At 51.0% G+C, this 26,939-nt stretch overlaps 1 protein-coding gene across 2 annotated transcripts in view; it reads left to right on the top strand.

The window, feature by feature from the left end:
• The window catches only part of DNAH17 (dynein axonemal heavy chain 17), a 14,992,541-nt gene that overhangs the window by 5,430,086 nt on the left and 9,535,516 nt on the right, over positions 1–26,939 (top strand). For both annotated transcript variants that reach the window (XM_085617470.1, XM_085617471.1), the window contains 2 exons: positions 13,579–13,670; positions 13,764–13,890. In XM_085617470.1, the coding sequence (XP_085473596.1) occupies positions 13,579–13,670; positions 13,764–13,890 (219 nt within the window). The remainder of the gene's footprint in view (positions 1–13,578; positions 13,671–13,763; positions 13,891–26,939) is intronic.

The raw sequence follows: 26,939 nt of genomic DNA on the forward strand, positions 1-26,939 counted from the left end.
TGGATGCACTTACATTGCCTAAACAGGTGGCAATCATTAAATGTAGTGCGCATCGAAAGGTTACGGATGATGTTGGTCGTGGTAATGCATTTGCGGATGAGATTGCTAAGGAAACGGCTAAGAATCTTGCGTCCCGAATGTATGTTACGAGTCCAGTGAGGTGGCCTATGGAGACTGGTATGTGTGAAGACACTGTTGAGAGCGTGAAAGCAATTCAGAATGAGGCCACTGAAACTGAAAAGACCAAGTGGAAGGAAAGTACGGGAAAGTTAGACACCCATGGATGTTGGGTTGACTTGTCGGAATGTCAGAGGTGGATGTTACCGGATGCACATGTGCTAGCCGTTGTGACTATGGCTCACGGCTTGTCACATATTAGCGCGAAAGGTATATGTAAGTTATTGTCTCCGGTATGGAAGAATGATGGTATCGCCAAATGCGCTGAGGGCCACCGTGGAGGGATGCAATAGAGTCGCTAACTTTTTTTCCAACAAAGTTAAAGCTATTTATGCCTCCTTCACCCAACAACCAGATAAGGGCATAGATTTTATAGCAGGCAGCTCGCCTGTGGCCCCTGACTCCTCGTTGCAAACTTTCGAGGTACCCGCCGCTGACAGGCTAATAAAGATCTGTCGCAGTGTGAAGTCCGGTTCCCCTAACGACCCGGCACCGGCCTGGGTCATCTCAGAGGGCCTGGTAGCCCTGGAACCATACATCAGACACGTCTTACAGACCTCCTTTTCCACGCAACGAGTCCCTGAGGAGTGGAAGAAGGCCATAGTACTGCCAATAAGGAAAAAACCGAATGTAAGCATGGAAGTGCTGGAAAACCTTAGACCTATCTCCTTATTGCCGTATGTGGCGAAAGTGGCTGAGAAGGTGGTCAATGCTCAGCTTACTAAGCACCTGGAGAGAGGGAACTTACTACATCCCTCACAATCAGGATTTAGGGCGGGCTACTCTACGGAGACAGCTCTCCTACGGGCCACTGAGACTTTAAGAGCAGGGGCGGATGCAGGACATACAATGGCCCTGATCATGCTCGACCTCAGCGCGGCTTTTGACACTGTAGCGCATTCCATCCTGCTACGGTGTCTGAGCGAAGCTGGGGTCGTGGGTCCTGCGCTGTACTGGTTACAGTCGTTTCTCACTGAAAGATGTTTCCAGGTACAGCAAGGGACATGTCGTTCGGTCGAGACGCCACTAGATCAGGGAGTGCCTCAGGGCTCAGCATTGAGCCCTACTCTTTTTAATCTCTACATGGCCTCCCTGGCGAAGGTTGTACAATCATTTGGGGTGGAATTGGTGTCTTACGCCGACGACACCCAGCTGCTGATTTCCCTATCGCAGAACACCACCAACACCCCCACCAACTTTAAGTCTGTATGCAGGCACTAGCTGAGTGGATGGACTCCCACTGCCTAAAACTCAATGGCTCTAAGACAGAGGTGTTGGTGGTGGGGGGAAAAAGCATAAACTGGTCAGCCGAGTGGTGGCCTCCATGCCTTGGCCCTACCCCCATACCTTGTGAGGAGGCTAAGAATCTAGGAGTCTGGATGAATTCCTCTCTCTCCTATGATGGCCACATAAGGCGTCTTGTGGGCAAATGTTTTGGAGTACTAAAGACCCTAAACAAAACCTTAGACCTCCTACCCATAGCGGCCAGAAGGACACTGACGCAGGCACTGGTGACCTCTCGGATGGACTATGGAAACATCTTGTTCCTAGGGGCCACCGAGGGCTGCCTGGTCCGCCTGCAAGTTATCCAGAATTCCGCCGCTAGATTGGTGCTAAGAAGACCTAGGAGGGCTAATTCTCAAAAGGCGCTGGATGTGCTTCACTGGCTGCCTGTGAAGAAACGTGTGCTGTTTAAGTGCCTCCTCGTCTGTCACCGAATTGTCTGGGGCAGGTCGCCCGCCTACCTTAGGGATCTAGTCAGCCGCTACGAACCAACAAGGACCCTCCGGTCGGAGGGTGCCGGGCTGCTGACAGTCCCCAGGATAAGGAAGGCTAGAATGGGTGGACGATCTTTTGTGTTCCAAGCAGCTCAACAATGGAACAAACTTCCTCCTGCTCTGAGACTGGAGAGCAGTGAAGCGCTGTTCAGGGCCAAGCTTAAAACACATCTATACACTGTGTAGGTCACAGGCTCTTATGGTGATCGCTGGTAGCTTTAGCGCGGGGACACGCCGAGATGGCGTTACTGAGCGCTCTATAAGCTCTCTATAAATAAACATATCTGAAAGAAACACGTTAGTTAGATTCCTCACCTTAGAATATCCCCAGGCGTCAGACTGGATCCGGAAGATTTTTCGTCAGCAATACCCCTTGCGCGTCGCTAGGCGTCGTCTGCGGCTCCGCGTCCGTCGTCGGCGTCGTGCGCCGGGATGACGTCGTCGGAGTACTTAGACGCCGCCCTCGCGCGCTGACGTCAGTTCTTCTTTTTTCCGCGCCAGTAAGCGCAGATCCGGGAGAGCTACCCCTTTTAGTCTTTTTTGACTAAATCTTTTTTGATCATTTTTGATCCTTGTCTGTCGAAATCTGGTGCCGGTAGGATGCCTGGGTTCAAGGCTTGTGAGGATTGTCATCGACTGATGTCGGTGACCGATCACCACCGCCGGTGCCTCTACTGCTTAGGCCCCGACCACGACGCGGAGTCGTGCAACGACTGTCAGGCCCTGACTTCGAAGGCTAGGCGGGAGCGGTCCCGCAAGCTTCTCGAGCTTCGCCACTCGGCTCCGCGTCGTGCGCGATCCCGGTCCAGGAGGAGGTCCAAGGATCGCTCGCGGAGCCCTAGCCGACGCCATCGCTCGTCCGGCTCCAAGTCGTCGGGTAAGTCCAAACGCTCAAAGAAGTCCAAGAGGCGACATCGCTCTTCGGACTCCCCTCGCCGGTCGCGCGACTCGGCCGAGGGTCAGGGTGGTTCCACCCCCGCGGCTCCGGCGGAGCCGCAGGTGCCGCGTCCGCCCCCATACCTTCCGGTCCCTGGGGCTGATGCGGCGCCGGCGGAGATCAGTGCCTTCCTCTCGGCCATGAGGAGCCTGGCCCCGCCGTCGACGCCCGCTGGCGCGCCTTCGGGCCCCGCGGACTCGACTGGGCGACCTCGCGTGCCGGCGGCTCCGGCCCCGGCGCCGTCGACGACTCCGGTCTCGACGCCGCAGGTCCCCGCGGGGCCCTTGCCTGGGCCCCAGTCGACGCCGGTTGACCTAGTCACTCCTCCACCGGCGCCGACGCCTGAACCACCGACGCCGTCACCGGCGCCGCCGACGCCGACGCCTGTGACGCCGACACCCCGGTTTAGCCCTCATCCGGACCCGACGCCGGCACGGCGTCCGCCGACGCCGCATCCGACGCCGCTTGAGTCCTACCATCTCTATAGTCCGGTTCCGATCATTCCTCCTGTTTATCAGGAATCGGAAGAAGGGGGCGACTGGGAGGGGTTCGAGGACCCTCTGGCTGTTCAGTCACAGCTTTCTCAGGACTGGGCAGATGAACTGGGGGAGGCCAGTGGGCTGGACACCTCGCCAGACACTGGATTCACTTCTCCTCCGACCGTGGCTTCGGAGGAGGGTGCAGCATTTTCTGTGGTGCTGCGCAAGGCGGCCGAGGCCCTTGGGCTCGAGTTGCCTGCCGTGGCTGTGAGGACTAACATCCTCACTGAGGTGCTTCAAACCTCAGCAAGCTCCACTGAGCCTCTGCTGCCGTTCAACGAAGCCCTCACTGACGTTCTGCAGGGCACCTGGTCCAAGCCCTCCACAGTTCCTCCTGTGGATAGGAACGTTGCCAGGCGCCACCGCCCTGCTCCGGGCGACCCCAGTTTCCTGTCCCAACACCCCACCCCCGAGAGTCTGGTTATCCAGGCCTCTACTTCCCAATCCTCCTTCCCGACCGCTCCGCCGGATCGGGATTCCAAGAGACTCGAGCAGTTCGGCAAGAAACTGTTTTCGTCCCTTAGTTTGGGCCTGCGGTCCTTAAATACCGCCTGTCTCTTGGACCGTTATTCCCATTCCCTGTGGGATACGGTGGAGGACGTGCTGCCCCTGTGTCCGGAGGAGGTCCGGACGCGTCTTACCCAGGCTTTGGCCGATGGGAGGGATGCAGCACGGCACGCCATACGATGTGGGCTTGACACCACGGACTCGCTGGGTCGGGCGATTTCAACCACGGTGGCGCTCCGCCGCCACGCCTGGATGCGGTCCACGTCATTTTCCGGGGATGTCCAGACAACCCTCATGGACATGCCCTTTGATGGCACTCGCCTGTTTGGTGAGAAGGCGGACAGTGCGCTGAACCGCTTTAAGGACTCCCGGGCTACGGCCAAGTCCTTGGGCCTCGCGGCTCCGCGGGCGCACACCTCCGCTTTTCGCCCCTTTCGTGGCCAAGGAAGGGGCGCCTCCTCACGTCCGCAAAGCCACCAGCCGCAGAACCAACCTGCGCGCGGTCGCGGACGTGGCTTCCGCCGTGGCGGAAATGGAGGCCGACGTGGTCAGCCCACATCCACCCCGGCAGCATCCGCCTCAAAGCCTTCCTAGTCCGAGCTTTCAGGCCCATACCACGCCAGTGGGCGGCAGAGTTCGCCATCACCTGCTCCACTGGCGGTCCATAACATCGGACAGGTGGGTGCTGCAAATCGTCCGAAGGGGCTACTCCCTCCCCTTCGAGACGACCCCTCCAGCCATGCCACCGCAGCACCACCGTATCTCGGGGGATCATTTGGATCTTCTCCGCGAGGAAGTTTCGGCTCTCTTGGCCAAGGGGGCCGTCGAGCGCGTTCCGAGTCCAGAAGTAGGTCGTGGTTGTTATTCCCACTACTTTCTGGTTCCCAAGAAGGGCAAGGGGGGCCTACGCCCTATCTTGGACCTCCGGAACGTCAATGCCTTCCTCCGAAAGGAAAGGTTCAAGATGCTAACGTTGGCTCAGGTTTTAGCTGCCCTAGACCCTGGAGACTGGATGGTAGCGTTGGACTTGCAGGACGCTTATTTCCACATCCCCGTCCTGCCGGCCCACCGGCGTTACCTGCGGTTCACGGTGGGCCAAGAGCACTTTCAGTTTACCGTGCTCCCCTTCGGCCTCACCAGTGCCCCTCGGGTGTTCACGAAAGTGATGGCGGTGGTCGCAGCTCATCTGCGCAGATCAGGGGTTCCAGTCTTCCCCTATCTCGACGACTGGTTGTTGAAGGCGGGCTCGCCCCAGGCAGTCGTCTCCCACCTCCAGACTACGGCGGATCTCCTGCATTTGCTGGGGTTTTCCATCAACGTGCCGAAGTCACACCTGAGTCCCTCTCAGAAGCTCCTCTTCATCGGAGCGGTTCTCGATTCGGCGCGGTTCCGGGTCCATCCACCGGAACAGCGGGTCCGGAATATACGGGCCCTGATTCCCATCTTTCGGCCTCTATCCCGGGTTTCGGTCAGGCTAGTGTTGCGGCTTCTGGGGCTGATGGCCTCCTGCATCCTACTAGTGCATCACGCCAGGCGGCGCATGCGGGCTCTGCAGTGGGACCTGAAGTTTCAGTGGGCCCAGCATCACGGCAACCTGTCCGACCATGTCTTGATCTCGGAGGGCACTGCACAACAGTTGCAGTGGTGGCTCACGGACCGCGAGTGGGTCAAGGGCAAGAGCCTCTCCCTTCCCCAACCAGAGCATGTCGTAGTGACGGATGCGTCCCTCCTGGGATGGGGTGGCCATATGGGAGAGGCGGAGATCAGAGGCCTCTGGTCTCCGGCGGAGTCTCGTCTCCACATCAACCTGTTGGAGTTGAGAGCGATCCGGCTTGCACTGAAAGCCTTCCTTCCCTCTGTCAGGGGAAGTGTCGTGCAGGTGTTCACGGACAACACCACCGCCATGTGGTATTGCAACAAACAGGGCGGGGTGGGGTCGTGGACCCTTTGTCAGGAGGCTCTGCGCCTCTGGACATGGCTGGAACACCAGGGCGTCACCCTGGTGGTTCAACATCTGGCGGGCTCTCTGAACGCCAGAGCAGACGAACTCAGCCGCCGGTGCATGATGGATCACGAATGGCGTCTGAACTCCGAAGTGGCGCAAGGCCTCTTTCAGCAGTGGGGAGAGCCTTGGTTAGATCTATTCGCCACCGAAGAGAACGCGCAATGTCAGCAGTTCTGCGCGTTGGAATTTCCAAGGCGGCACTCGCTCGGCGACGCTTTTCGTCACGAGTGGAGTTGCGGTCTGTTGTACGCCTTTCCGCCTATACCACTTCTGCCCAGAGTGCTGAAGAAGATCAGGCACGACCGGGCCCAAGTCATCTTGGTGGCTCCGGATTGGGCACGAAGATACTGGTATCCCGAGCTACTCAGTATGTTGGCCGATCCTCCGATACGTCTGCCCCTTCGGGAGGATCTTCTGTCGCAGCAGCAGGGGACGGTCCTCCACCCGAACCTGTCCAGCCTCCACCTCCATGCGTGGAGATTGAGCGGCGGCAGTTGATGCCATTTGACTTGCCTCCTGAAGTCTGTGATATCATTCTGGCAGCCAGGCGTCCCTCCACAAAGTCGGTATACGCCTGCCGGTGGAACAAATTTGTGGCATGGTGCACAGCAAAGGCTGTGGATCCCCTTTCCGCCCCTCTTTCTGAGGTTCTCCTCTTCCTTCTTTCTCTGGCCCGGCAGGGCTCTGCCCTGGGCACCCTGAAAGGTTATCTTGCTGCCATCTCCGCCTTCTTGCGGCTTCCTGATCAGCCTTCTCTTTTCAAGTCCCCTGTGGTTACACGCTTTCTCAAAGGCATTACACACACGTTCCCTCCTGTCCCTTTTGTAATGCCTCAGTGGGACTTGAATCTGGTATTGACATTCCTGATGTGCGCTCCCTTCGAGCCTCTTCACAATTGCCCTCTTCGTCTTCTAACTCTAAAGACTGCTTTTCTGGTAGCCATCACCTCGGCTAGACGGGTGAGTGAGCTCCAGGCTTTATCTTCAAAGCCTCCTTTTCTATCTGTTCATCCGGACAAGGTTGTCCTTCGGCCTCGTCCCTCCTTTCTTCCTAAAGTGGTGACTCCCTTTCACCTTGGGCAGTCTGTCACCTTGCCCACCTTCTTTCCGCCTCCGCATCCTTCCAAAGAGGAAGAGAGGCTCCACCGTCTGGACCCAAAACGTGCGCTCTCCTTTTATCTGGACCTCACAAAACATTTCCGGGTGGACGACCAGCTTTTTGTTGGGTACGTGGGCGCTAAGAAGGGGAAAGCTGTGCACAAACGAACCATCTCTCGGTGGGTCGTTTTGTGTATAAAAATTTGCTATTCCCTGGCTAAAAAGGACCCTCCTGTTGGGCTGCGCGCCCATTCTACTCGGGCCACGGCGGCTACTACTGCCTTGGGACGGGGAGTCCCTTTGCAGGACATCTGTCAGGCGGCGACGTGGGCTTCGCTACACACGTTTGCCAGGCATTATTGCCTTGACAGCTAAGTCCGGAGGGATGGCTTCTTTGGCCGTTCTGTCCTCCAGGACTTTCTGGTGTGATCTTGGTTCGCAGACCCACCACCGGGGATGGTATTGCTTGGGTATCTATTCTAAGGTGAGGAATCTAACTAACGTGTTTCTTTCAGATGAACAAGTTACTTACCTTCGGTAACGATGTATCTGTAAGAAACATTAGTTAGTTAGATTCCTCACCGACCCTCCCATCCTCCCCGTTCTGCGAACTGACATCTAGGGTTAAGGTTGTCCTTTCAGGCCCCTAGATTTTATTTTTGGCACCAGTGTCGGTCTTTGCATGGCTCTGCGTTCCTGGCGCGGAAGGCAATGTACAAGAACTGACGTCAGCGCGCGAGGGCGGCGTCTAAGTACTCCGACGACGTCATCCCGGCGCACGACGCCGACGACGGACGCGGAGCCGCAGACGACGCCTAGCGACGCGCAAGGGGTATTGCTGACGAAAAATCTTCCGGATCCAGTCTGACGCCTGGGGATATTCTAAGGTGAGGAATCTAACTAACTAATGTTTCTTACAGATACATCGTTACCGAAGGTAAGTAACTTGTTCATTAGCGCGAAAGGTATATGTAAGTTATTGTCTCCAGTATGGAAGAATGATGGTATCGCCAAATGCGCTGAGAGAGTGGTTAAGAATTGTATGATATGTTTGATGTATAATCCTGGCAAGGGCACCCCCGCTCCACCTGGCCATTTTGCCCCTCCTACGTGTCCCTTTGAGGTTATCCAACTGGACTTCATCCATATGGAGAGATGCAATAATCTGAAGTACGTTTTAGTTGTGGTTTGTGCGTTCTCCAGATGGATAGAGGCCTATCCTCTTAAGGATAATACTGCCCTGTCCACAGCGAAAATCCTACTGAAGGAATACTTTCCTCGGTATGGAATGCCACGGATTGTGTGGTCAGATAACGGAAGTGAGTTTGTGGGAAGTGTGATGCAGAGTGTGTGTAAGGGCCTTGGAATTCGACAGAAATTCCATAGCGCCAATCATCCTCAGGCAGCGGGTTTGGTTGAAGGGTACAATGGTACTCTGAAACTGAAACTTGCAAAGATACAAGCTACGACTGGTTTGTCATGGCCTGATGCTTTGCCTCTGGCTCTCTTATCAACCAGGGCGACTGTGCACTCTCGAGTAGGGCTTAGCCCATATGAGATTGTGTTCGGCCGCCCTGCAAACATTTGGGGAGTCCCGAGGCCTAAGGCCTTTGATAGTCTTGAGTATCCAATGTTAATTGATTATCTTCATGATCTGACTGCTAAACTGAGGTTAATTCATCAACAGGTTTTTGAAGCTTTACCGGCACAGACAGAGGGTCCTGGACATCGGCTCCAACCGGGTGACTGGGTTGTTCCCGCAATTTTGGCAGAAAACGCAATCTGGAGCCAAGATTTGTGGGTCCCTTTCAAGTATTGCTGGCTACAAGGACTGCAGTTCGGTTGGAAGGCAGAAAGAACTGGGTGCATGCCACCCATACTAAAAAGGTTCCGATCCCTTCACCAGCAGATAATTGGGTGAGAACTGGTATTGCGACAGCGGAAACCGAGACCCCTCTATGTTACGTGCCGTTTAGCGATGCTCAACCTGTAGTAGACAATTCATTGCAGCCAGACACATCTGTTGAGTCGTCAGTCCTGGAGAACTCAAGGTCTGAATTGTCATCTGATCGACTGAACATTGTTTCACCAGCTGAACAATTATTTGAAGAGCAGACTCGACCTGGAAGAAGTCGATATTTTCTTCGTTCACATGACAAAGACTGATAAAATTTTTCTATATTTTCCTTTACTGTTGCCACGAACATTAAGAACAATTGCATCCTTTGCTGATTTTTGAGTTTCTTTCTACGTGTACTTTTTACAGCTAAGAGATTTTTATTAAGTTGGATGTTTGTCTAAGAAAACCTATCATCCGGGTTAACCGTAGGGCCGTGTGGGTACTTCCTTCTGTTTAGCAGGTTCCTGATACTAGGTCAGTTACCTTTTGTCGATTTCTGGGAACTCCTGGGAATTCATAATCGCTACTCAGAACGAAGTGCGTCAAGGACGTCACGGACGGTTTTTAGAGGATGGCGTTCTCTAAGCTGTTGGAAGTAGAAAGGATGTCGGCGCAAAGATCACAATTGCATAAAATTGTACGAACAAAATGTTTTTTGTTTCAGGTATTTCTACTGTTTCTGACTGTTTCTATGCTATTGGTGAGTGGAGTATATTTAGGAATACAGTCGTTATTACCTTCCATTTCACCTACTTTTTCTCCTAAACTAGGTTCCATTGCTACTGTTTCTCCACATTCCTTTCATCCTCTGCCCCAACATGAACAGGTTAGGCGTGCAGAATTCATGAATAACTCCTTCGTTCAACTCCTACATCAGCATCAGTTGGTGATGAATACTACCAACTGTTGGGTGTGTGGGTTAATGCCACATACCATGGATAGGGGTATTCCGTATTTGGTTCTTCCTTACAGTTCCCAGGGGTCAGCTCGAGCATTCCAAACTATGTTCCGTAGTGCACTGGATTCCTACCCCAGTCGAGAGCCACGTTCTGCAAACTTTGGTCCTGGTCCGTACCACAAGCCTTTGGTGATAGCGATTGCTGATCTAGATAGAGATATTTTTGATGCATCGCTAATTCCAGATGAAGAGGTACAAGCATATAAAGATTTGAGTGAGGCTGAGTATAGTATGTCAGTCGGTGAGAGACAGCTCAAGAGCTCGTCTCCAATATGGATCGTACCCCACCTCGGTAATTTCTGCTTGAAAGGTCTTGGTCGAAATCCGAGAGCCCAGCTTGGGGAGAGTGCTTGTACTGACACGTACGTTCTACCGATGCTCTCTTCCCCTGTTTTCCTGACTGCCAAGGGTACCTATTTCGTATGTTATGAGCGTGCATATACATGGTTGCCCCGGTACTTCTCGGGAACCTGTTATATTGCGAATCTTTTGCCACCGACTGTTACGGTTGCCTCAGACTATCACAAAACTAGAGTTGTGAGAGGCGTTATTAGCGAAGAGGACACCGCTGGTCAAGAAGCAGGAGATTTCTTTAAGGGTTTCTTGCCGTTTTGGGGACCTATGGTTAATAGTAGGAACCTGAGACAGTTGACCCGTGTGGTAGAATTGACTGCTAACATAACTGCGAGTGCTCTTGGTAATTTAACAGCGGAACTTCAGGCGGATAGACTCATGACGTTGCAGAACCGTATGGTTCTAGACGTTGTTCTTGCAGACAGAGGTGGTGTGTGCAAAGTGATTCATTCGAGCTGTTGCATTTTCATTCCTGACAACGCTCCAACCGTTTACTAAGCCATCTCGAAGTTGCATAAGATCTCCGAGTCCATACACGTGGACGAAGGTAATTGGACGCTTCCAGGATGGTTTTGGGACCTGATATCAACCTGGGGTTGGAAGATTCTGATGATCGTAGGGGTTGTTGTAACGTTTCTGTTCACGTGTTGTCTTTGCGTGCAGTGTGGACCGGCCTTATGTGGCCTCTGTGCTACAACGTGTATAAGACGGCCATCAGTTACCAAAGAGACGTTGATGAATAGAATGATGTTCCAGCAGCAACTGAACGATTTGATGAATATCGAAATCGATTCTGATCTCGACTAGTGCTTGCCTACATGAGGGCAAAAGGAGCGTCTGAGGTTCCGTGGGAATCTGACTGACATTTTGGGTATGTTCTAATATGGACGAGTTTGGTATCTACGAACCGCAAATGACGAGTTTAGTGGGGGTACGCGTTTTCGCTACGCTACTATGTACGGGTCGTCTCATTCCTGGGCATGCCCATCTGAACCCTTGGGTTCCATTTTAGATACGGCGTCCATTTTGTCTCTTGCCCTCAAGTAGCCAGCGAACGGACACTGTCCGCTTCGTGACCCTGGGATTCCCAAGCTTTCGTGGAGGACACATGTTCCTTTGAAGGTGTCTTTATGATGAGGGGGATGACACGGCAAAGGCAGATGGCTCCGCTCGAGGCTCATCTTGCCGTGCTAGTTTATTGTTTCAGTCGTGCATACATTAGGCACGAGTTCTTTGATCCTGCAATCAAGTTTCCGATATTGCTCTCTACACTGTTTTCTAAACTGTTGTGCATCCTTGTTTTTTTTTTCCCTTTTCATCTGTTCCTTCCTCTAATTCGTTACGGTCAGAATGGAATGTGCTTAATATAGGGATAATGTGCTTTTACAGTTGGGAACCGGCAATGTTGCTGTAAATATGTTTCGGGTTTCTGAAAACATGAATGCGACCTTTTTGAAGTTTATTGTGGGAACTGAGTTGTAACCTTTTGTTCGCCATGCTGTTCAATGACGAAAATGTGTATAAAAGGAGCGATCCACTTTTGCAATTTGAAGCAGTCTCTCAGAACCTACACGTTGTGTACTTCTTGCGATTTCTGTATCCCTGCAGTAAATAAATGCTGATCTTTGACGCCCCAGGAAGTGTCCCGTGTCTCTGTGTTTTGTACGCCGGAACAGGTAACCCACGAAGGTTTCAGGTGTTGTCCCCTGGCACCGCTGGGCCTTAGAATAGCCCAGTCCTTCACTCTCTGCCTTCAGAGAACAAAGATAAACTGTGTATAAAAAGGGGACCCAGACCCCAGAACTTTAGATCACTTTGGGAAACAAGAAGAAACCTCTGCTGAGGAGAGGAACCAAGAAGAAACTGAGGAGAGACTATCCCTGAAACTGGGGGATTGGCCTGCAGCGGTTGCCTACTGCCAAAGAGAGGAGAAAGGAACTTTGCGTGTATTTTTGCTCAACTTGTGAAGGGTCTCCAAGAGCTTGGAAAAGAGCTTGCCTCATGCTGAAGTTTCAGGGACAACAGACTTTAACCACCAACTCCCCAGAGTTCTTTGGAAGTGCCTTCTGCTGTTTTGGGCCTTCTGAGGGACTGTGTGTCGCAAGGAGAAGAAGCGTGTCGCCGTCGCATCCGCTGCCGTCGCATCATTGAACAAGTGGGTCACCGCTGTAGCTGTCACATTGCACCGCATCACGAGAAGTGCCCCGCAACACCGAAGAAGCGTGTCGTCATCGCACCCATCGTAGCTGACGCATTGCACCGCATCAAGTGAAGAGTTTCGCATCGAGGAAGAAGCGTGTCGCAGCCGCTGCCGTCGCATCTTGGATGACGCCGCTGTAGCTGTCGCATTGCACCGCATCAAGAAAAGCACCTCACATCCACGGAGAAGCGTGCCGCCGTCGGAACTGCTGCAGTTATCGTATCGAGCGGAAGCGTCTCGCAACGCTGGAGAAGAGAAGCCGCTGTCGTCGCATCACTGGACAAAAGTGTCGCCACTGCAGCTGACGCATCGAGCCAAGATCTCTCGCAACATCGGAGAAGTGTGCCACATCAGGAAGATCTTCATGTCTTTATTTCTTTGCACCAAACTTTCATTGCATCAACATCATTGCAACACTTTCGTTGCCCTGCGTGTCGCATCTAAAGGTACATTGACTTAAAGTGTCGCATTTAAGAACTAAAGAGAACTAAGCTAAATTCTACCATTTTAAAGTAACAGTATTGTGGATTTTTGTGGTTTTTGGTCTTGTGGTAAATCTATATAAAGAATACCTAGTTTTAAAACTTGTGTGGCGTCCATCTGTAGTGTTGTCACTTGATTACTGTATGTGTTCACAAATGCTTTACACACTGCCTCTGAGATAAGCCTGTCTGCTCGTGCCAAGCTACCAAGGGGGTGAGCAGGGGTTATTTTGGGAGTGTACCCCTTTACCCTGACTAGACGCGAGGGTCCCTATTTGTCACAAGTGCATACCTGTGCCAACTAGAGACCCCCAAGTCTAACATAATATATGTCTCTTACAGATATATCGTTTCCGAAGGTGAGTAACTTGTTTATCACTTGCCTTCTCTGAATAGATTTGCATAGCTCATTGTTTTCATAGGTTCAACCTATTTGAATTTTACAGTATTGCTTCAATCACATATTCATTTAATTGCATTATAAAGCTTTGGAGAAGACAAGGGCCAGCCTAAATAGATCCCCAATTTGATACACCCATCCTAGTCACATTATCACTGGGTTGAACCTCTCTGAATCTCATATTGTCATTTGTGAGGCTAGTTTGCATTGCTTATGAACTGTCTTTGTCTCTCTTATGCCACAGGAATTAATGGCAGATGCAGTTAAAACACCAAATGTAATTGAAGCAACAAACAAGCCAGGACTTTACGAGAAGTTAGAGAAAATGCAGGCAAGGTGAGATGTTGTTCTGTATGCCAGTGATATATGGTTCTCAAGTGGAACTTCTCACATTCTATTTATTGTATTGTATGTTTTTCCTCATTACAGCTTGGCCGTTTGTGAAAAAGCTTTATCTGAATACTTAGAGACAAAAAAACTGTCATTTCCTCGATTCTATTTTGTTTCTTCTGCTGATCTACTTGATATTTTATCTAATGGAAATGATCCTTTTGAGGTAAGATATGTTTAGCAATTTGTAAATATGAATTTTTATAAAGTGATTTTGGCATTCAAATAAATCCTTCCAGTGTGCCTCTTCTCTTTTTAAAGTGCAATAATTTCTCTTTCAATGAATCTTAAATGTATTTTTATTTTACTTTTATATTATACACAAGTTGGGAGAGAATGGTAGTGACAATTAGGCAATTTCTTACTGCAAATAGAAGCCTTCCAAGGAATCCTCATCAATTGTCATAAGCACCTCCTGAAGGCACAACACCAGTTTTCTGCCCTATTATTCACATTGCAGCCTACTGGCTAACACTGTCCCACATTATCTGTCCTTTTCCGTTAAAATGGTGTGTGAAATATAATATTATATATATATATATATATATATATATATATATATATATATATATATATATATATATATATATATATATATATATATATATATATATATATATATATATATATATATATATATATAGATAGATATATAAAATTAACTAGTGGTGTTCGCCAGTAGGTAGTTATAGTTAGGACCAAGTTTCCATAGGAAGAGCATTTTTTGTTTTGCTTATAACTTTTGCGTCGTTTGATGAATCTTCATGACATTTTTCAAACTCATTCTTTGTTCATATCAGCTCCTATGTGGTAAGTTTGGGGTGATTCGTGAAGGGGGGGGGCCGAGAAAAAAGGGGGGTCCCAAAACGTGTTTTCCCCATGTTAATTTCCATAGGAAACTTTAGACAAGGCTACAGGTCGAACGGGTGAACGGAATTACCCCAAATTTGGCAGGGAGAAGGGTCTTGGTCTAGAAAGCACGCTTTTGTTTATTTGGTGTAAATCTGTTCAGTAGTTTTTGAGAAATATCAAAATTTACAGATATCGATATTTGGGAATTCTGCTATCTGATTGGCTGAGGTGTTACGAGCACGAGCTTGCTGCTTATTGGTTGTGAGCGCTGCGAGCGGTTGCAACTAGGAACTGTTGGCCGCCATTTTGTGATTCCGTTGAAGCGAGTAAGGGGGAAAAAAGGGCAAAAAGACTAGGAAAGAGGAGAGTAGGAGCGCTGTGAGGTCTGTGGGGTGGTTAGGGTGAGCTATACAGGGAGTGTGAAGTGATGTATTCACCCCTACCGGTGTGAAAGTGCTGTTTTGCCCAGAGTGAGATGGTGCTGAGGTGAGGTGCCGGTACACTCGAGGATGAAACCGTGAGCTGATTGCTGTAAACTGATGTGCTCTGGGCGCTGTAGGATACTGGCCGCTGTAGCATAGCTGTGCAAGTGGTGTTAGTATGGGTTTAGAGTGTAGCGGTGTGAGCTCTGTAGGGTGGTTAGGGTGTGCTATACAGGGAGTGTGAAGTGAAGTATTCACCCCTACCGGTCTGAAGACTCGAATGGAGTGTTTTAGCAAGCAGGAATAAATAAATAATTGTGAAGAATATAATGCAGAATGTTGCAATGCAACAGAAGACAAATGGTGAAATCAAGTGTGTTTAAGAACGTGGCTGTGTGTGATACAGCGATGGAGTCTGCAAGTTATATAAAAAGTGTCTTTATGTAAGTGCCATAAATGGAACCACTGGTGTAAGAGCTAAGTCATCCAGCTGAGGCAAACTCCAACCGCTTCTGCTGTATTCAAACCTAAGCTCCTGCATCAGTCAATTCTACATTATATGTTACAGTTCCATGTGACATAAACAATACCTATTAGACATGAATGACTGTAAATTGTAGAATGAAAATAAAGGTAGGATACGATTACCACACTGTGCCAACCAGTTCCTAAACAATCCCGCTTTATTTTTTGATCTTGATCGCCAGTTCGTGAGCAGAGGCTGAGGATCAGCTAATTTGTGTGAAAGGGCTTCGTGTATAAGAGGCAGGCAGAGAAACGTGTGTACAAGGAATAGATATGGTTTCAAAATGGATGTTGAGTTTAGGCTAATTTAGCAAGTAAATAGCATATTTGCATAGGCCATACATCATCCATCCCTGGTTAGTGTGGAGAGGTAAGGGCCAATAATGAAAACAGAGTTCAAATGACTAAGCATACTTAGAAAGTTATTGTATTAAAATAGTTCAATTGAAGTGTATTAAAAAATGTAAAAGGAAAAAGTCAAAAAAGTTGGAAAAAATCAATCCAAGAATAAAGTGAAATTCTTACAAGTCATGGAAATTGTAGTCCGGAAGTTCTTCAGCGGCTTGAGATGCGTAATGTTTCAAGAGGCGATTGTTGCCATCGTGTGAGAAAAGCGAAGCGATCCAATTCATATCCTCTAAGGGACAGTAATGTTCCTCGAATGTTGGAGCAGCAATTTGAATTGGCAGGCAATCTGCGATGTTGTCAAAGGTCGCATGTTGCAGGAGATCTTTTGCGGCTGCGCAGAAATCCCATTCCACCAGGATACCTTTTTGCGTTGCATCCGCCATTGCTCCACTGCCCGAACAATCAAGTTCATGGTTTTCAAGATACTCCATTACCTGCTGGATATCGGGAGCATTTGCTGGGATGTTGGCAAGGCATAGATCCATTTGCCAGTCGATTGGGCAAGTTTTGAAATAAAAAGATGGTTGCACGCAGATTGTATATGTGTAAATAAATGTCATGTGTAGCTGGCTCAGATAATTGATAGAAGCAGGCAGCCGAAAAGTTGTTCCCTTTTTTCACGGTATTGATGTAGCTTCGCATAGAGGCATATTCTGTCGGACATGCTTGTTACCACAGGGAGCGTAGCCGTTTTTAACAAGCTAAAATAGTAGTAGGATGGCCGCAAACAGAGCGAGAATTATGGGCACTGTTGTTGTTATTCCAGAGATGATCGAATGAATGAAGGCTGGTATTGGACTAAACACAGTTTGAAAGCCTGTGAGAAGGCTGGAGAAGACAATGTTAAAAAAGTGTGCCAGACCTTAAATGTCAGATGTGTTGAAAATTGTGTAACAAATCACAAAGTGTAATGGGAGGTTCGTATTTAAAAGGGAGTGTATTTTACTTGACGTTTGTGCTATCTGCAGTCGATAAATTACTTTTGGAGAAGTGAGGGACACTTCTGTTTGAAACAAAAGCGCTTTCAGTTTGCTCCGTTTAATAAAATCTGTTTTCAAAGTAGGTATTGAAGGCCAAGTTGAACTTTGGGAGTTACTTTGTGTGGGTGGGAATAGAGATTGCCAGAGGAAGTTATCCAGTTTGAAATAGTAAGGACATACGGTATGCCAGCTCACATTGCGTAGCAGTCCATGTTATTAAGAAGCAGATAAATGCCGTTAGAAAGCTGTGTGAATGTTGGTCTGATTGTGGGAGTTGGCGTGCTTTTAAGAAAGCACGCAAGATTGGGGGCTGTAAGCTTAGAAGCGTTGTGCAGTTGGACATTCTTGCATAGTAATGAATGACTGGCATTGTGGTCGCACTTTTCACCTGTGAGAAAAACTTCTGTATCCTCTTTAAGACAGCGATATGTAAATGGGAGAAACCACTGCTCGGAAATAAATGCGCTACCTTATATAATCACATACAACATGATAAACAACATGTACATCTAGCAGACACAACAACACTACGTACTGTGGGAACTGTAGCTAGCCATGTACACAAACCAAACATGGCATGGCACCTCTGCCACACAATGCAGAATGCGGGGAGAAATGAGAGCAAAGTATGTGCGAAGGTGGCAAGTGATTCTCGATTATAAAAGTATACAATGCAAAGTGTTGAGGGGATGTGCCGGAGAGACTTGAGTATGCAGAGGACAGACATTTACATGTCAACATACACTGATGGTCTATTGAGTGAAGTCGACAGTGGATGCAACCATGATAGTACAGTCAGTAGGAAAGATTACGAAAACATAGCACGTACGTGCCCCCTCCCTCCCAAATCTTTAGTGTAGTGGGCTGGCTCGGCGTACGCAAGGCTAGCGTAGGGGTATGAATAAAAGGCACGTTTCTCTGGGTGTGGTTCTCTTCCGGAATAGCGAACATGTCTGTCAGGTCTGCGCTGCTTACACCGCCACGAGGTGACGCACTGAGCGAGGGTGGCTGCGGGAATAATGCTCTCAGCCTGCTGCTACCAAGAAACTGTCATGGCTGCTGTGACGCACATATGCCTCACAGTTCAACTTTCGACACTGTCGTATGTGAAAGAGGGTCCACCACTTGCCGGCAGAAGCTTTTGGGCCGAGGGCTGTGAGCTGGGAAGGCTCCTGAGATCAATGTTGGCTACCGTGACACGAGCAGACAGCGCCCAGCTTGAGGCCCAGCACCCTGGAGTGCTCTGTATACTACTAACACAGTAATCCAACAGGTAACAACAGTGGAACGGTGTATCTGAAAGAAACACGTTAGTTAGATTCCTCACCTTAGAATATCCCCAGGCGTCAGACTGGATCCGGAAGATTTTTCGTCAGCAATACCCCTTGCGCGTCGCTAGGCGTCGTCTGCGGTTCGGCGTCCGTCGTCGGCGTCGTGCGCCGGAATGACGTCGTTGGAGTACTTAGACGACGCCCTCGCGCGCTAACGTCAGTTCTTCTTTTTTCCGCGCCAGTAAGCGCAGATCCGGGAGAGCTATCCCTTTAGTCACTTTTTTACTAACTTTTCGATCCTTTTTGATCCTGTCTCGACTCCGGTGCCGGTAGGATGCCTGGTTTTAAAGCCTGTGCTGACTGTAGCCGCTTGATGTCGGTTACGGACCATCACCGCCGGTGCCTTTACTGCTTGGGCCTCGACCACGACGCGGAGTCGTGTTCGGACTGCAAGGCCCTGACCTCGAAGGCTAGACGGGAGCGGTCCAGTAAGCTTCTCGAGATTCGCCACTCAACTCCGCGCCCCTCTCGATCCCGGTCCAGGAGGAGGTCCAAGGATCGGTCGCGGAGCCGCAGCCGACGTCATCATTGGTCGTCGGGATCCAAGTCTTCGGGTAAGTCGAAGCACTCCAAGAAGTCCAAGAGGCGACACCGCTCTTCGGACTCCCCTCGCCGGTCGCGCGACTCGGCCGAGGGTCAGGGTGGTTCCACCCCCGCGGCTCTGGTGGAGCCGCAGGCGCCGCGCAAGTCCCCATACCCACCGGTCCCTGGGACTGACGCGACGCCGGCGGAAGTCAGTGCCTTCCTCTCGGCCATGAGGAACCTGGCTCCGCCGTCGACGCCCGCTGGCGCGCCTTCGGGGCCCCGCGGACCCGACTGGGCAACCTTGCCTGCCGGCGGCTCCGGCCCCGGCGCCGTTGACGGCTCCGGCCTCGACGCCGCAAGCGCCCGAGGGACCCGTTACCGAGTCCCCGCCGACGCCGGTCGACCTCGTCACGCCTCCTCTGCCGGCATCGACACCGGTACCACCTCCGACGCCGAGTCCGCTCGGCGTCGAGCCCCGGTTCAGCCCCACTCCGGGCCCGGCGCCGATACGGCGTCGATGGACGCTGCGTTCGGCGCCGCTGGAGACACATTTTGTCTATCGCCCGGCTCCGATCCTTCCTCCTGCATACCAGGAATCGGATGATGGGGACAACTGGGAGGGATCCGAGGATCCTATGGCCGTTCAGGCTCAGCTGTCACAGGACTGGGCAGATGAACTGGGGGAGGCCAGTGGCCTGGATTCCTCTCCAGACACTGGATTCATCTCTCCTCCGACTGTGGCTTCGGAGGAGGGTGCTGCTTTCTCTGTGGTGCTGCGCAAGGCGGCCGCAGCCCTTGGGCTCGAGCTACCTGCCGTGGCTGTGAGGACGAACGTCCTCACTGAGGTGCTTTAGTCTGCAGCAAGCTCCACTGAGCCTCTGCTGCCATTCAATGAGGCCCTCACTGACGTTCTGCAGGGCACCTGGTCCAAGACCTCCACAGTTCCTCCTGTGGACAGGAACGTCACCAGGCGCCACCGCTCCGGGCGACCCCAGTTTTCTGTCCCAACACCCTACCCCCGAGAGCCTGGTTATCCAGGCCTCTACCTCCCAATCCTCCTTCCCGACCGCTCCGCCGGACCGGGATTCCAAGAGGCTGGAACAGTTTGGCAAAAAGCTGTTCTCCTCCCTTAGTTTGGGCCTGCGGTCTTTGAACACCGCCTGCCTCTTGGACCGTTATTCCCACTCTCTGTGGGATACGGTGGAGGACGTGCTGCCCCTGTGTCCGGAGGAGGTCCAGACACGACTTACGCAGGCTCTGGCCGATGGGAGGGATGCAGCGCGACATGCTATCCGATGTGGGCTTGACACTACGGACTCGCTGGGTAGGGCGATTTCTACCTCAGTGGCGCTTAGACGTCACGCCTGGCTGCGGTCCACGTCCTTTTCGGGCGATGTCCAGAGCACCCTCATGGACATGCCCTTTGATGGCACTCGCCTTTTCTGCGAGAAAGCGGACAGTGCGCTGAATCGCTTTAAGGACTCCCGGGCTACGGCCAAGTCCTTGGGCCTCTCGGCCCCGCGGTCGCAAACTTCCGCTTTTCGCCCCTTTCGTGGCCAAGGAACGTGTGCCTCCTCACGTACGCCTAGCCACCAGCCACAGAACCAACCTGCGCACGGTCGCGGACGTGGTTTCCGCCGAGGCGGTTCTGGAGGACGACGAGGTCAGCCCACATCCACCCCAGCAGCATCCGCCTCAAAGCCTTCCTAGTCCGAGCTTTCAGGCCCATTCATCGCCAGTGGGAGGCAGAGTTCGCCATCACCTGCTCCACTGGCGGTCCATCACATCGGACAGGTGGGTGCTGCAAATCGTCCGAAGGGGCTACTCCCTCCCCTTTGAGACGACCCCTCCAGCCATGCCACCGCAGCACCACCGTATCTCGGGGGATCATTTGAATCTTCTCCACGAGGAAGTTTCGCGCTCTTGGCCAAGGGGGCCGTCGAGCGCGTTCCGAGCCCAGAAGTAGGTCGTGGTTGTTATTCCCACTACTTTCTGGTTCCCAAGAAGGGCAAAGGGGGCCTACGCCCTATCTTGGACCTCCGGAACGTCAATGCCTTTCTCCGGAAGGAAAGGTTCAAGATGTTAACTTTGGCTCAGGTTCTAGCTGCCCTAGACCCTGGAGACTGGATGGTAGCGTTGGACTTGCAGGACGCATATTTCCACATCTCCGTCCTGCCGGCCCACCGGCGTTACCTGCGGTTCACGGTGGGCCAAGAGCATTTTCAGTTTACCGTGCTCCCCTTCGGCCTCACCAGTGCCCCTCGGGTGTTCACGAAAGTGATGGCGGTGGTCGCAGCTCATCTGCGCAGATCAGGGGTTCCAGTCTTCCCCTATCTCGACGACTGGTTGTTGAAGGCGGGCTCGCCCCAGACAGTCGTCTCCCACCTCCAGACTACGGCGGATCTCCTGCATTTGCTGGGATTTTCCATCAACGTGCCGAAGTCACACTTGAGTCCCTCTCAGAAGCTCCTCTTCATCGGAGCGGTTCTCGATTCGGCGCGGTTCCGGGTCTATCCGCCGGAACAGCGGGTCCGGGATATACAGGCCCTGATTCCCATCTTTCGGCCTCTATCCTGGGTTTCGGTCAGGCTAGTGTTGCGGCTTCTGGGGCTGATGGCCTCCTGCATCCTACTAGTGCATCACGCCAGGCGGCGCATGCGGGCTCTGCAGTGGGACCTGAAGTTTCAGTGGGCCCAGCATCACGGCAACCTGTCCGACCATGTCTTGATCTCGGAGGGCACTGCACAGCAGTTGCAGTGGTGGCTCACGGACCGCGATTGGGTCAAGGGCAAGAGCCTCTCCCTTCCCCAACCGGAGCAGGTCGTAGTGACGGATGCGTCCCTCCTGGGATGGGGTGGCCATATGGGAGAGGCGGAGATCAGAGGCCTCTGGTCTCCGGCGGAGTCTCGTCTCCACATCAACCTGTTGGAGTTGAGAGCGATCCGACTTGCACTGAAAGCCTTCCTTCCCTCTGTCAGGGGAAGTGTCGTGCAGGTGTTCACGGACAACACCACTGCCATGTGGTATTGCAACAAACAGGGCGGGGTGGGGTCGTGGACCCTTTGTCAGTAGGCTCTGCGCCTCTGGACGTGGCTGGAACACCAGGGCGTCACCCTAGTGGTTCAACATCTGGCGGGCTCTCTGAACGCCAGAGCAGACGAACTCAGCCGCCGGTGCATGATGGATCACGAATGGCGTCTGAACTCCGAAGTGGCGCAAGGTCTCTTTCAGCAGTGGGGAGAGCCTTGGTTAGATCTATTCGCCACCGAAGAGAACGCGCAATGTCAGCAGTTCTGCGCGTTGGAATTTCCAAGGCGGCACTCGCTCGGCGACGCTTTTCGTAACGAGTGGAGTTGCGGTCTGTTGTACGCCTTTCCGCCTATACCACTTCTGCCCAGAGTGCTGAAGAAGATCAGGCACGACCGGGCCCAAGTCATCTTGGTAGCTCCGGATTGGGCACGAAGGTACTGGTATCCCGAGCTACTCAGTATGCTGACCGATCCTCCGATACGTCTGCCCCTTCGGGAGGATCTTCTGTCGCAGCAGCAGGGGACGGTCCTCCACCCGAACCTGTCCAGCCTCCACCTCCATGCGTGGAGATTGAGTGGCGACAGTTGATGCCATTTGACTTGCCTCCTGAAGTCTGTGATATCATTCTGGCAGCCAGGCGTCCCTCCACAAAGACGGTATACGCCTGCCGGTGGAACAAATTTGTGGCATGGTGCACAGCAAAGGCTGTGGATCCCCTTTCCGCCCCTCTTTCTGAGGTTCTCCTCTTTCTTCTTTCTTTGGCCCGGCAGGGCTCTGTCCTGGGCACCTTGAAAGGTTATCTTGCTGCCATCTCTGCCTTCTTGCGGCTTCCTGATCAGCCTTCTCTTTTCAAGTCCCCTGTAGTTACACGCTTTCTAAAAGGCATTACTCACACGTTCCCTCCTGTCCCTTTTGTAATGCCTCAGTGGGACTTGAATCTTGTCTTGACATTCCTGATGTGCGCTCCCTTTGAGCCTCTTCACAATTGTCCTCTTCGTCTTCTGACTCTTAAGACTGCTTTTCTGGTAGCCATCACCTCGGCTAGACGGGTGAGTGAGCTCCAGGCTTTATCTTCAAAGCCTCCTTTTCTCTCTGTTCATCCGGACAAGGTTGTCCTTCGGCCTCGTCCCTCCTTTCTTCCGAAAGTGGTGACTCCATTTCATCTTGGGCAGTCTGTCACCTTGCCCACCTTCTTTCCGCCTCCGCATCCTTCCAAAGAGGAAGAGAGGCTCCACCGTCTGGACCCAAAACGTGCGCTCTCCTTTTATTTGGACTGCACAAAGCAGTTCCGGGTGGACGACCAACTTTTCGTTGGATACGTGGGTGCTAAGAAGGGGAAAGCTGTGCACAAACGGACCATCTCTCGGTGGGTCGTTTTGTGCATCAAAATTTGTTACTCCTTGGCAAAAAAGGACCCTCCTGTTGGGCTGCGCGCCCATTCTACTCGGGCTACAGTGGCTACTACTGCTTTGGGACGGGGAGTCCCTTTGCAGGACATCTGTCAGGCGGCAACGTGGGCTTCGCTACACACGTTTGCCAGGCATTATTGCCTTGACAGCCAAGTCCGGAGGGATGGCTTCTTTGGCCGTTCTGTCCTCCAGGACTTTCTGGTGTGATCTTGGTTCGCAGACCCACCACCGGGGATGGTATTGCTTGGGTATCTATTCTAAGGTGAGGAATCTAACTAACGTGTTTCTTTCAGATGAACAAGTTACTTACCTTCGGTAACGATGTATCTGTAAGAAACATTAGTTAGTTAGATTCCTCACCGACCCACCCATCCTCCCCGTTCTGCGAACTGACATCTAGGGTTAAGGTTATCCTTTTCAGGCCCCTAGATTTTATTTTTGGCACCAGTGTCGGTCTTTGCATGGCTCTGCGTTCCTGGCGCGGAAAGCTATGTACAAGAACTGACGTCAGCGCGCGAGGGCGGCGTCTAAGTACTCCGACGACGTCATTCCGGCGCACGACGCCCACGACGGACGCGGAGCCGCAGACGACGCCTAGCGACGCGCAAGGGGTATTGCTGACGAAAAATCTTCCGGATCCAGTCTGACGCCTGGGGATATTCTAAGGTGAGGAATCTAACTAACTAATGTTTCTTACAGATACATCGTTACCGAAGGTAAGTAACTTGTTCCTTGATCCAACAATGGCGATGTTAGAACTGCATCTGAGAGTGCAGATGAAGGTATTCCTTTTGACCAGCTGTAACCAACTCTAGGTCCCAACAGTGGAACGGTGTCTTGATCCCACAATGGACGATGTCCGATATTAGCTGCTGCTTGTGGATTTTCACAGAAGTCCCTGCTGCACATGATTATTGTGCTTGCTTGACACCAGTCGGTGGAGTACACCGCGTAACAGCAGATCCGAACAGTGGAACGGGGTCTTGATCCGAAAATGGGCGATGTTAGAACTGCATCTGAGAGTGCAGATGACGGTACTCTCTTCGACCAGGTGCAACCAACTCTAGGTCCCAACAGTGGAACGGTGTCTTGATCCCAGAATGGACGATGTCCGATACTACGTGCTGCTTGGTTTTCACAGAACTCCCTCCGTTGAGGTGCATCAGACTCTGTGCTTCTGTAGCTAATTGCTGCACATGATTATTGGGGTTGAGTGACTGCAGTCGGTGGAGTACACCGCTGTACATCAGGTCCGAACAGTGGAACGGGGTCTTGATCCCACAATGGACGATGTTAGAACTGTATCTGAGAGTGGAGATGAAGGTACTCCCTTCGACCAGGTGCAAGCAACTCTAGGTCTCAACAGTGGAACGGTGTCTTGATCCCAAAATGGACGATGTCCGATATTACTTGCTGCTTGGTTTTGACAGAACTCCCTCCGTTGAGGTGCATCAAACTCTGTAGCTAACTGCTGCACATGATTATTGGGCTTGGTTGACTGCAGCCGGTGGAGTACACCGTGGTACAGCAGGTGGGAACAGTGAAACGGGGTTTTGAATTTGTGATTGAGGATGTCAGAAGTTAAAGTTTGTGATGATTTCTGTGTACCCACTCCGATCAGGTGAATCCAACTGCGTGCTTCCGAATCCAACGGCACGTGGGTGTGAGGCGTTAATGACAATTGCCTCTGGCTTACAGTGCGGTCAGCAGGGCTCACAATTCAGATGGAGTGGTGATTGTTTAATTACAGAATCCAGTAGGCAACTAACTACAACGTCTATTTAAATATACACAATAGCCTTTTAGTATACTTGTTTGAAGAAGTTTTTTAAGATGCCTTATAGGTCTAGTACAATGTCCAAATTCTTCTTGGTAGTGGTAAAGAACACTGAATAACAGTGTACACAGTGGACAGCAGAGATCGCAATTCGAATTGTTTTGATTAATTTCTTGCAGAGTTTTGTGTAATTTATGTTGTTGTATTTTGTGAAGAGGACATGAGAAAAAGTATTCATGGAAGACTGTGCTCACTACTGCCTTCAATTTACACTGCAGACAGCAGTGTTCACAATTCAGATTGAGTCGCTATTGTAGATGACGCAGTCCTGTAGGCAAAATACATTGCTCCAGTGCGCTCTGTCTGCACCACGCATACGCATCATCACAGGATCCGCACACGGTTTTTGTTGCTTCGCGTACGGCAAACTGGGCTGCTCAAGTCAATGCCACGTGACTGTGGGCCCTTGCTGACCGCTCTCTGACCTACACTTCAGACAGCAGTGTTTACAATTCAGATTGAGTCTCTATTGCAGATGATGTAGTGTTGTAGGCAACAGACATTGCTCCTAGTACGGCCCGCCCGCAGCACGCATCACCGGTGGCTGTGCACATGCTGAATGCTTTTGATGTATCTATCTAAGTGCACTAGACCTGATGGACCCTTTAATCTTTTTGTGTAATATTTCAGATCTACTGCCTGTATCTTAGTATATCACAAGTTATGGTTGTTTTATGATAGAATATTTTCTGTATTATTTCACATCTAGTGTCCCTACCTTACTGTAGCACAAACTATTGACCCTTTTATTATTGAATCTCTGTGTGTGATCCAATGATTACTGTTGTAGTTGATGCTAGCAGCAACCATTCCCTGAGGGCTGCTTTACACTCACCCCACACGCATCCAGCACAGACGTCACTAGATATGTAACCCTGGTAATAAAAAGGAGTCGAGGGCACGTGCCCGTACCCACTTCCACTATCTATCTGTGTCCGTGTGTTCATTATGTATGCATGATACTGCCCCTGGGCGGTACCACATTACATTGTGCTGTGGACAGCGTATGCAACCATGTTACCTCTGGCAGTGGGGAAAAGTTCTGTTATGTAGCTTTTAGATGCATGGCTATCACAGGTAGAAGGCTACTTTACAGAGCATGAATATTGATGAAGATGATGGTTGCATGTGGTGTGTACTGTCAGATATGTGTACATAGCAAAAAGTTTTCGAAAAAGCTCTAAGCAGAAGAGGAGTCTCTCATCAAACGCTGTAGAGTGAATGGCGAAAATGGGTGGGGTCCTCCAACTGTTACAACGGGAAATGTTATGAACCAATCAATCGCTTTTCTTTAAGGTCACATGGCAATTGCGCAGCGAGCGCGCAAGGAGGCCACACCCGACACAATTTTGAGAAAATATTATCATAATATAAGTTTATTACAGTTATAAATATATAACTGTTTAAAATATTTTAGATTATCGCTTGTTCTCACATATACTTTAAACTTATTTAGATATAGTTTTGAGACAAAAAAAATGAGGGAATTGCGTTCCCGGCGCGACACCATACGTCTATGACGTAACACAGGGCCTGGCAGCGTGCAGTCGTCGCATACGCACTTGCAGCGGGTGTGACCCCATACGCACATGACGTAAGGCGTGGCTTGGTACTGCGTACCCGTCGCATACCAAAGTAGCAGCTGGCACGACCACATACGTATATGATGTTACGCGGGATGCGGTGCCAGAAATCCGTCGGATACGAAATGTGAATCCTTTACGAGTTTAGCAATATGGTGGATAGGATTGGCGTGTTGATGGAGCTTGGTACACTGCTGGTATGGGACTTCAGTTTTCTCCCCCCCCCAAAAAAAACGATATACATACTTTTTTTTGAAGATATAAAACATTACATATTTTTCAAATTAAAAACACAAAAGGTTTATAGAGTTCC

This window comes from Triturus cristatus, chromosome 7 (genome assembly GCF_964204655.1).
Source record: "Triturus cristatus chromosome 7, aTriCri1.1, whole genome shotgun sequence".
Lineage (NCBI taxonomy): Eukaryota > Metazoa > Chordata > Amphibia > Caudata > Salamandridae > Triturus > Triturus cristatus.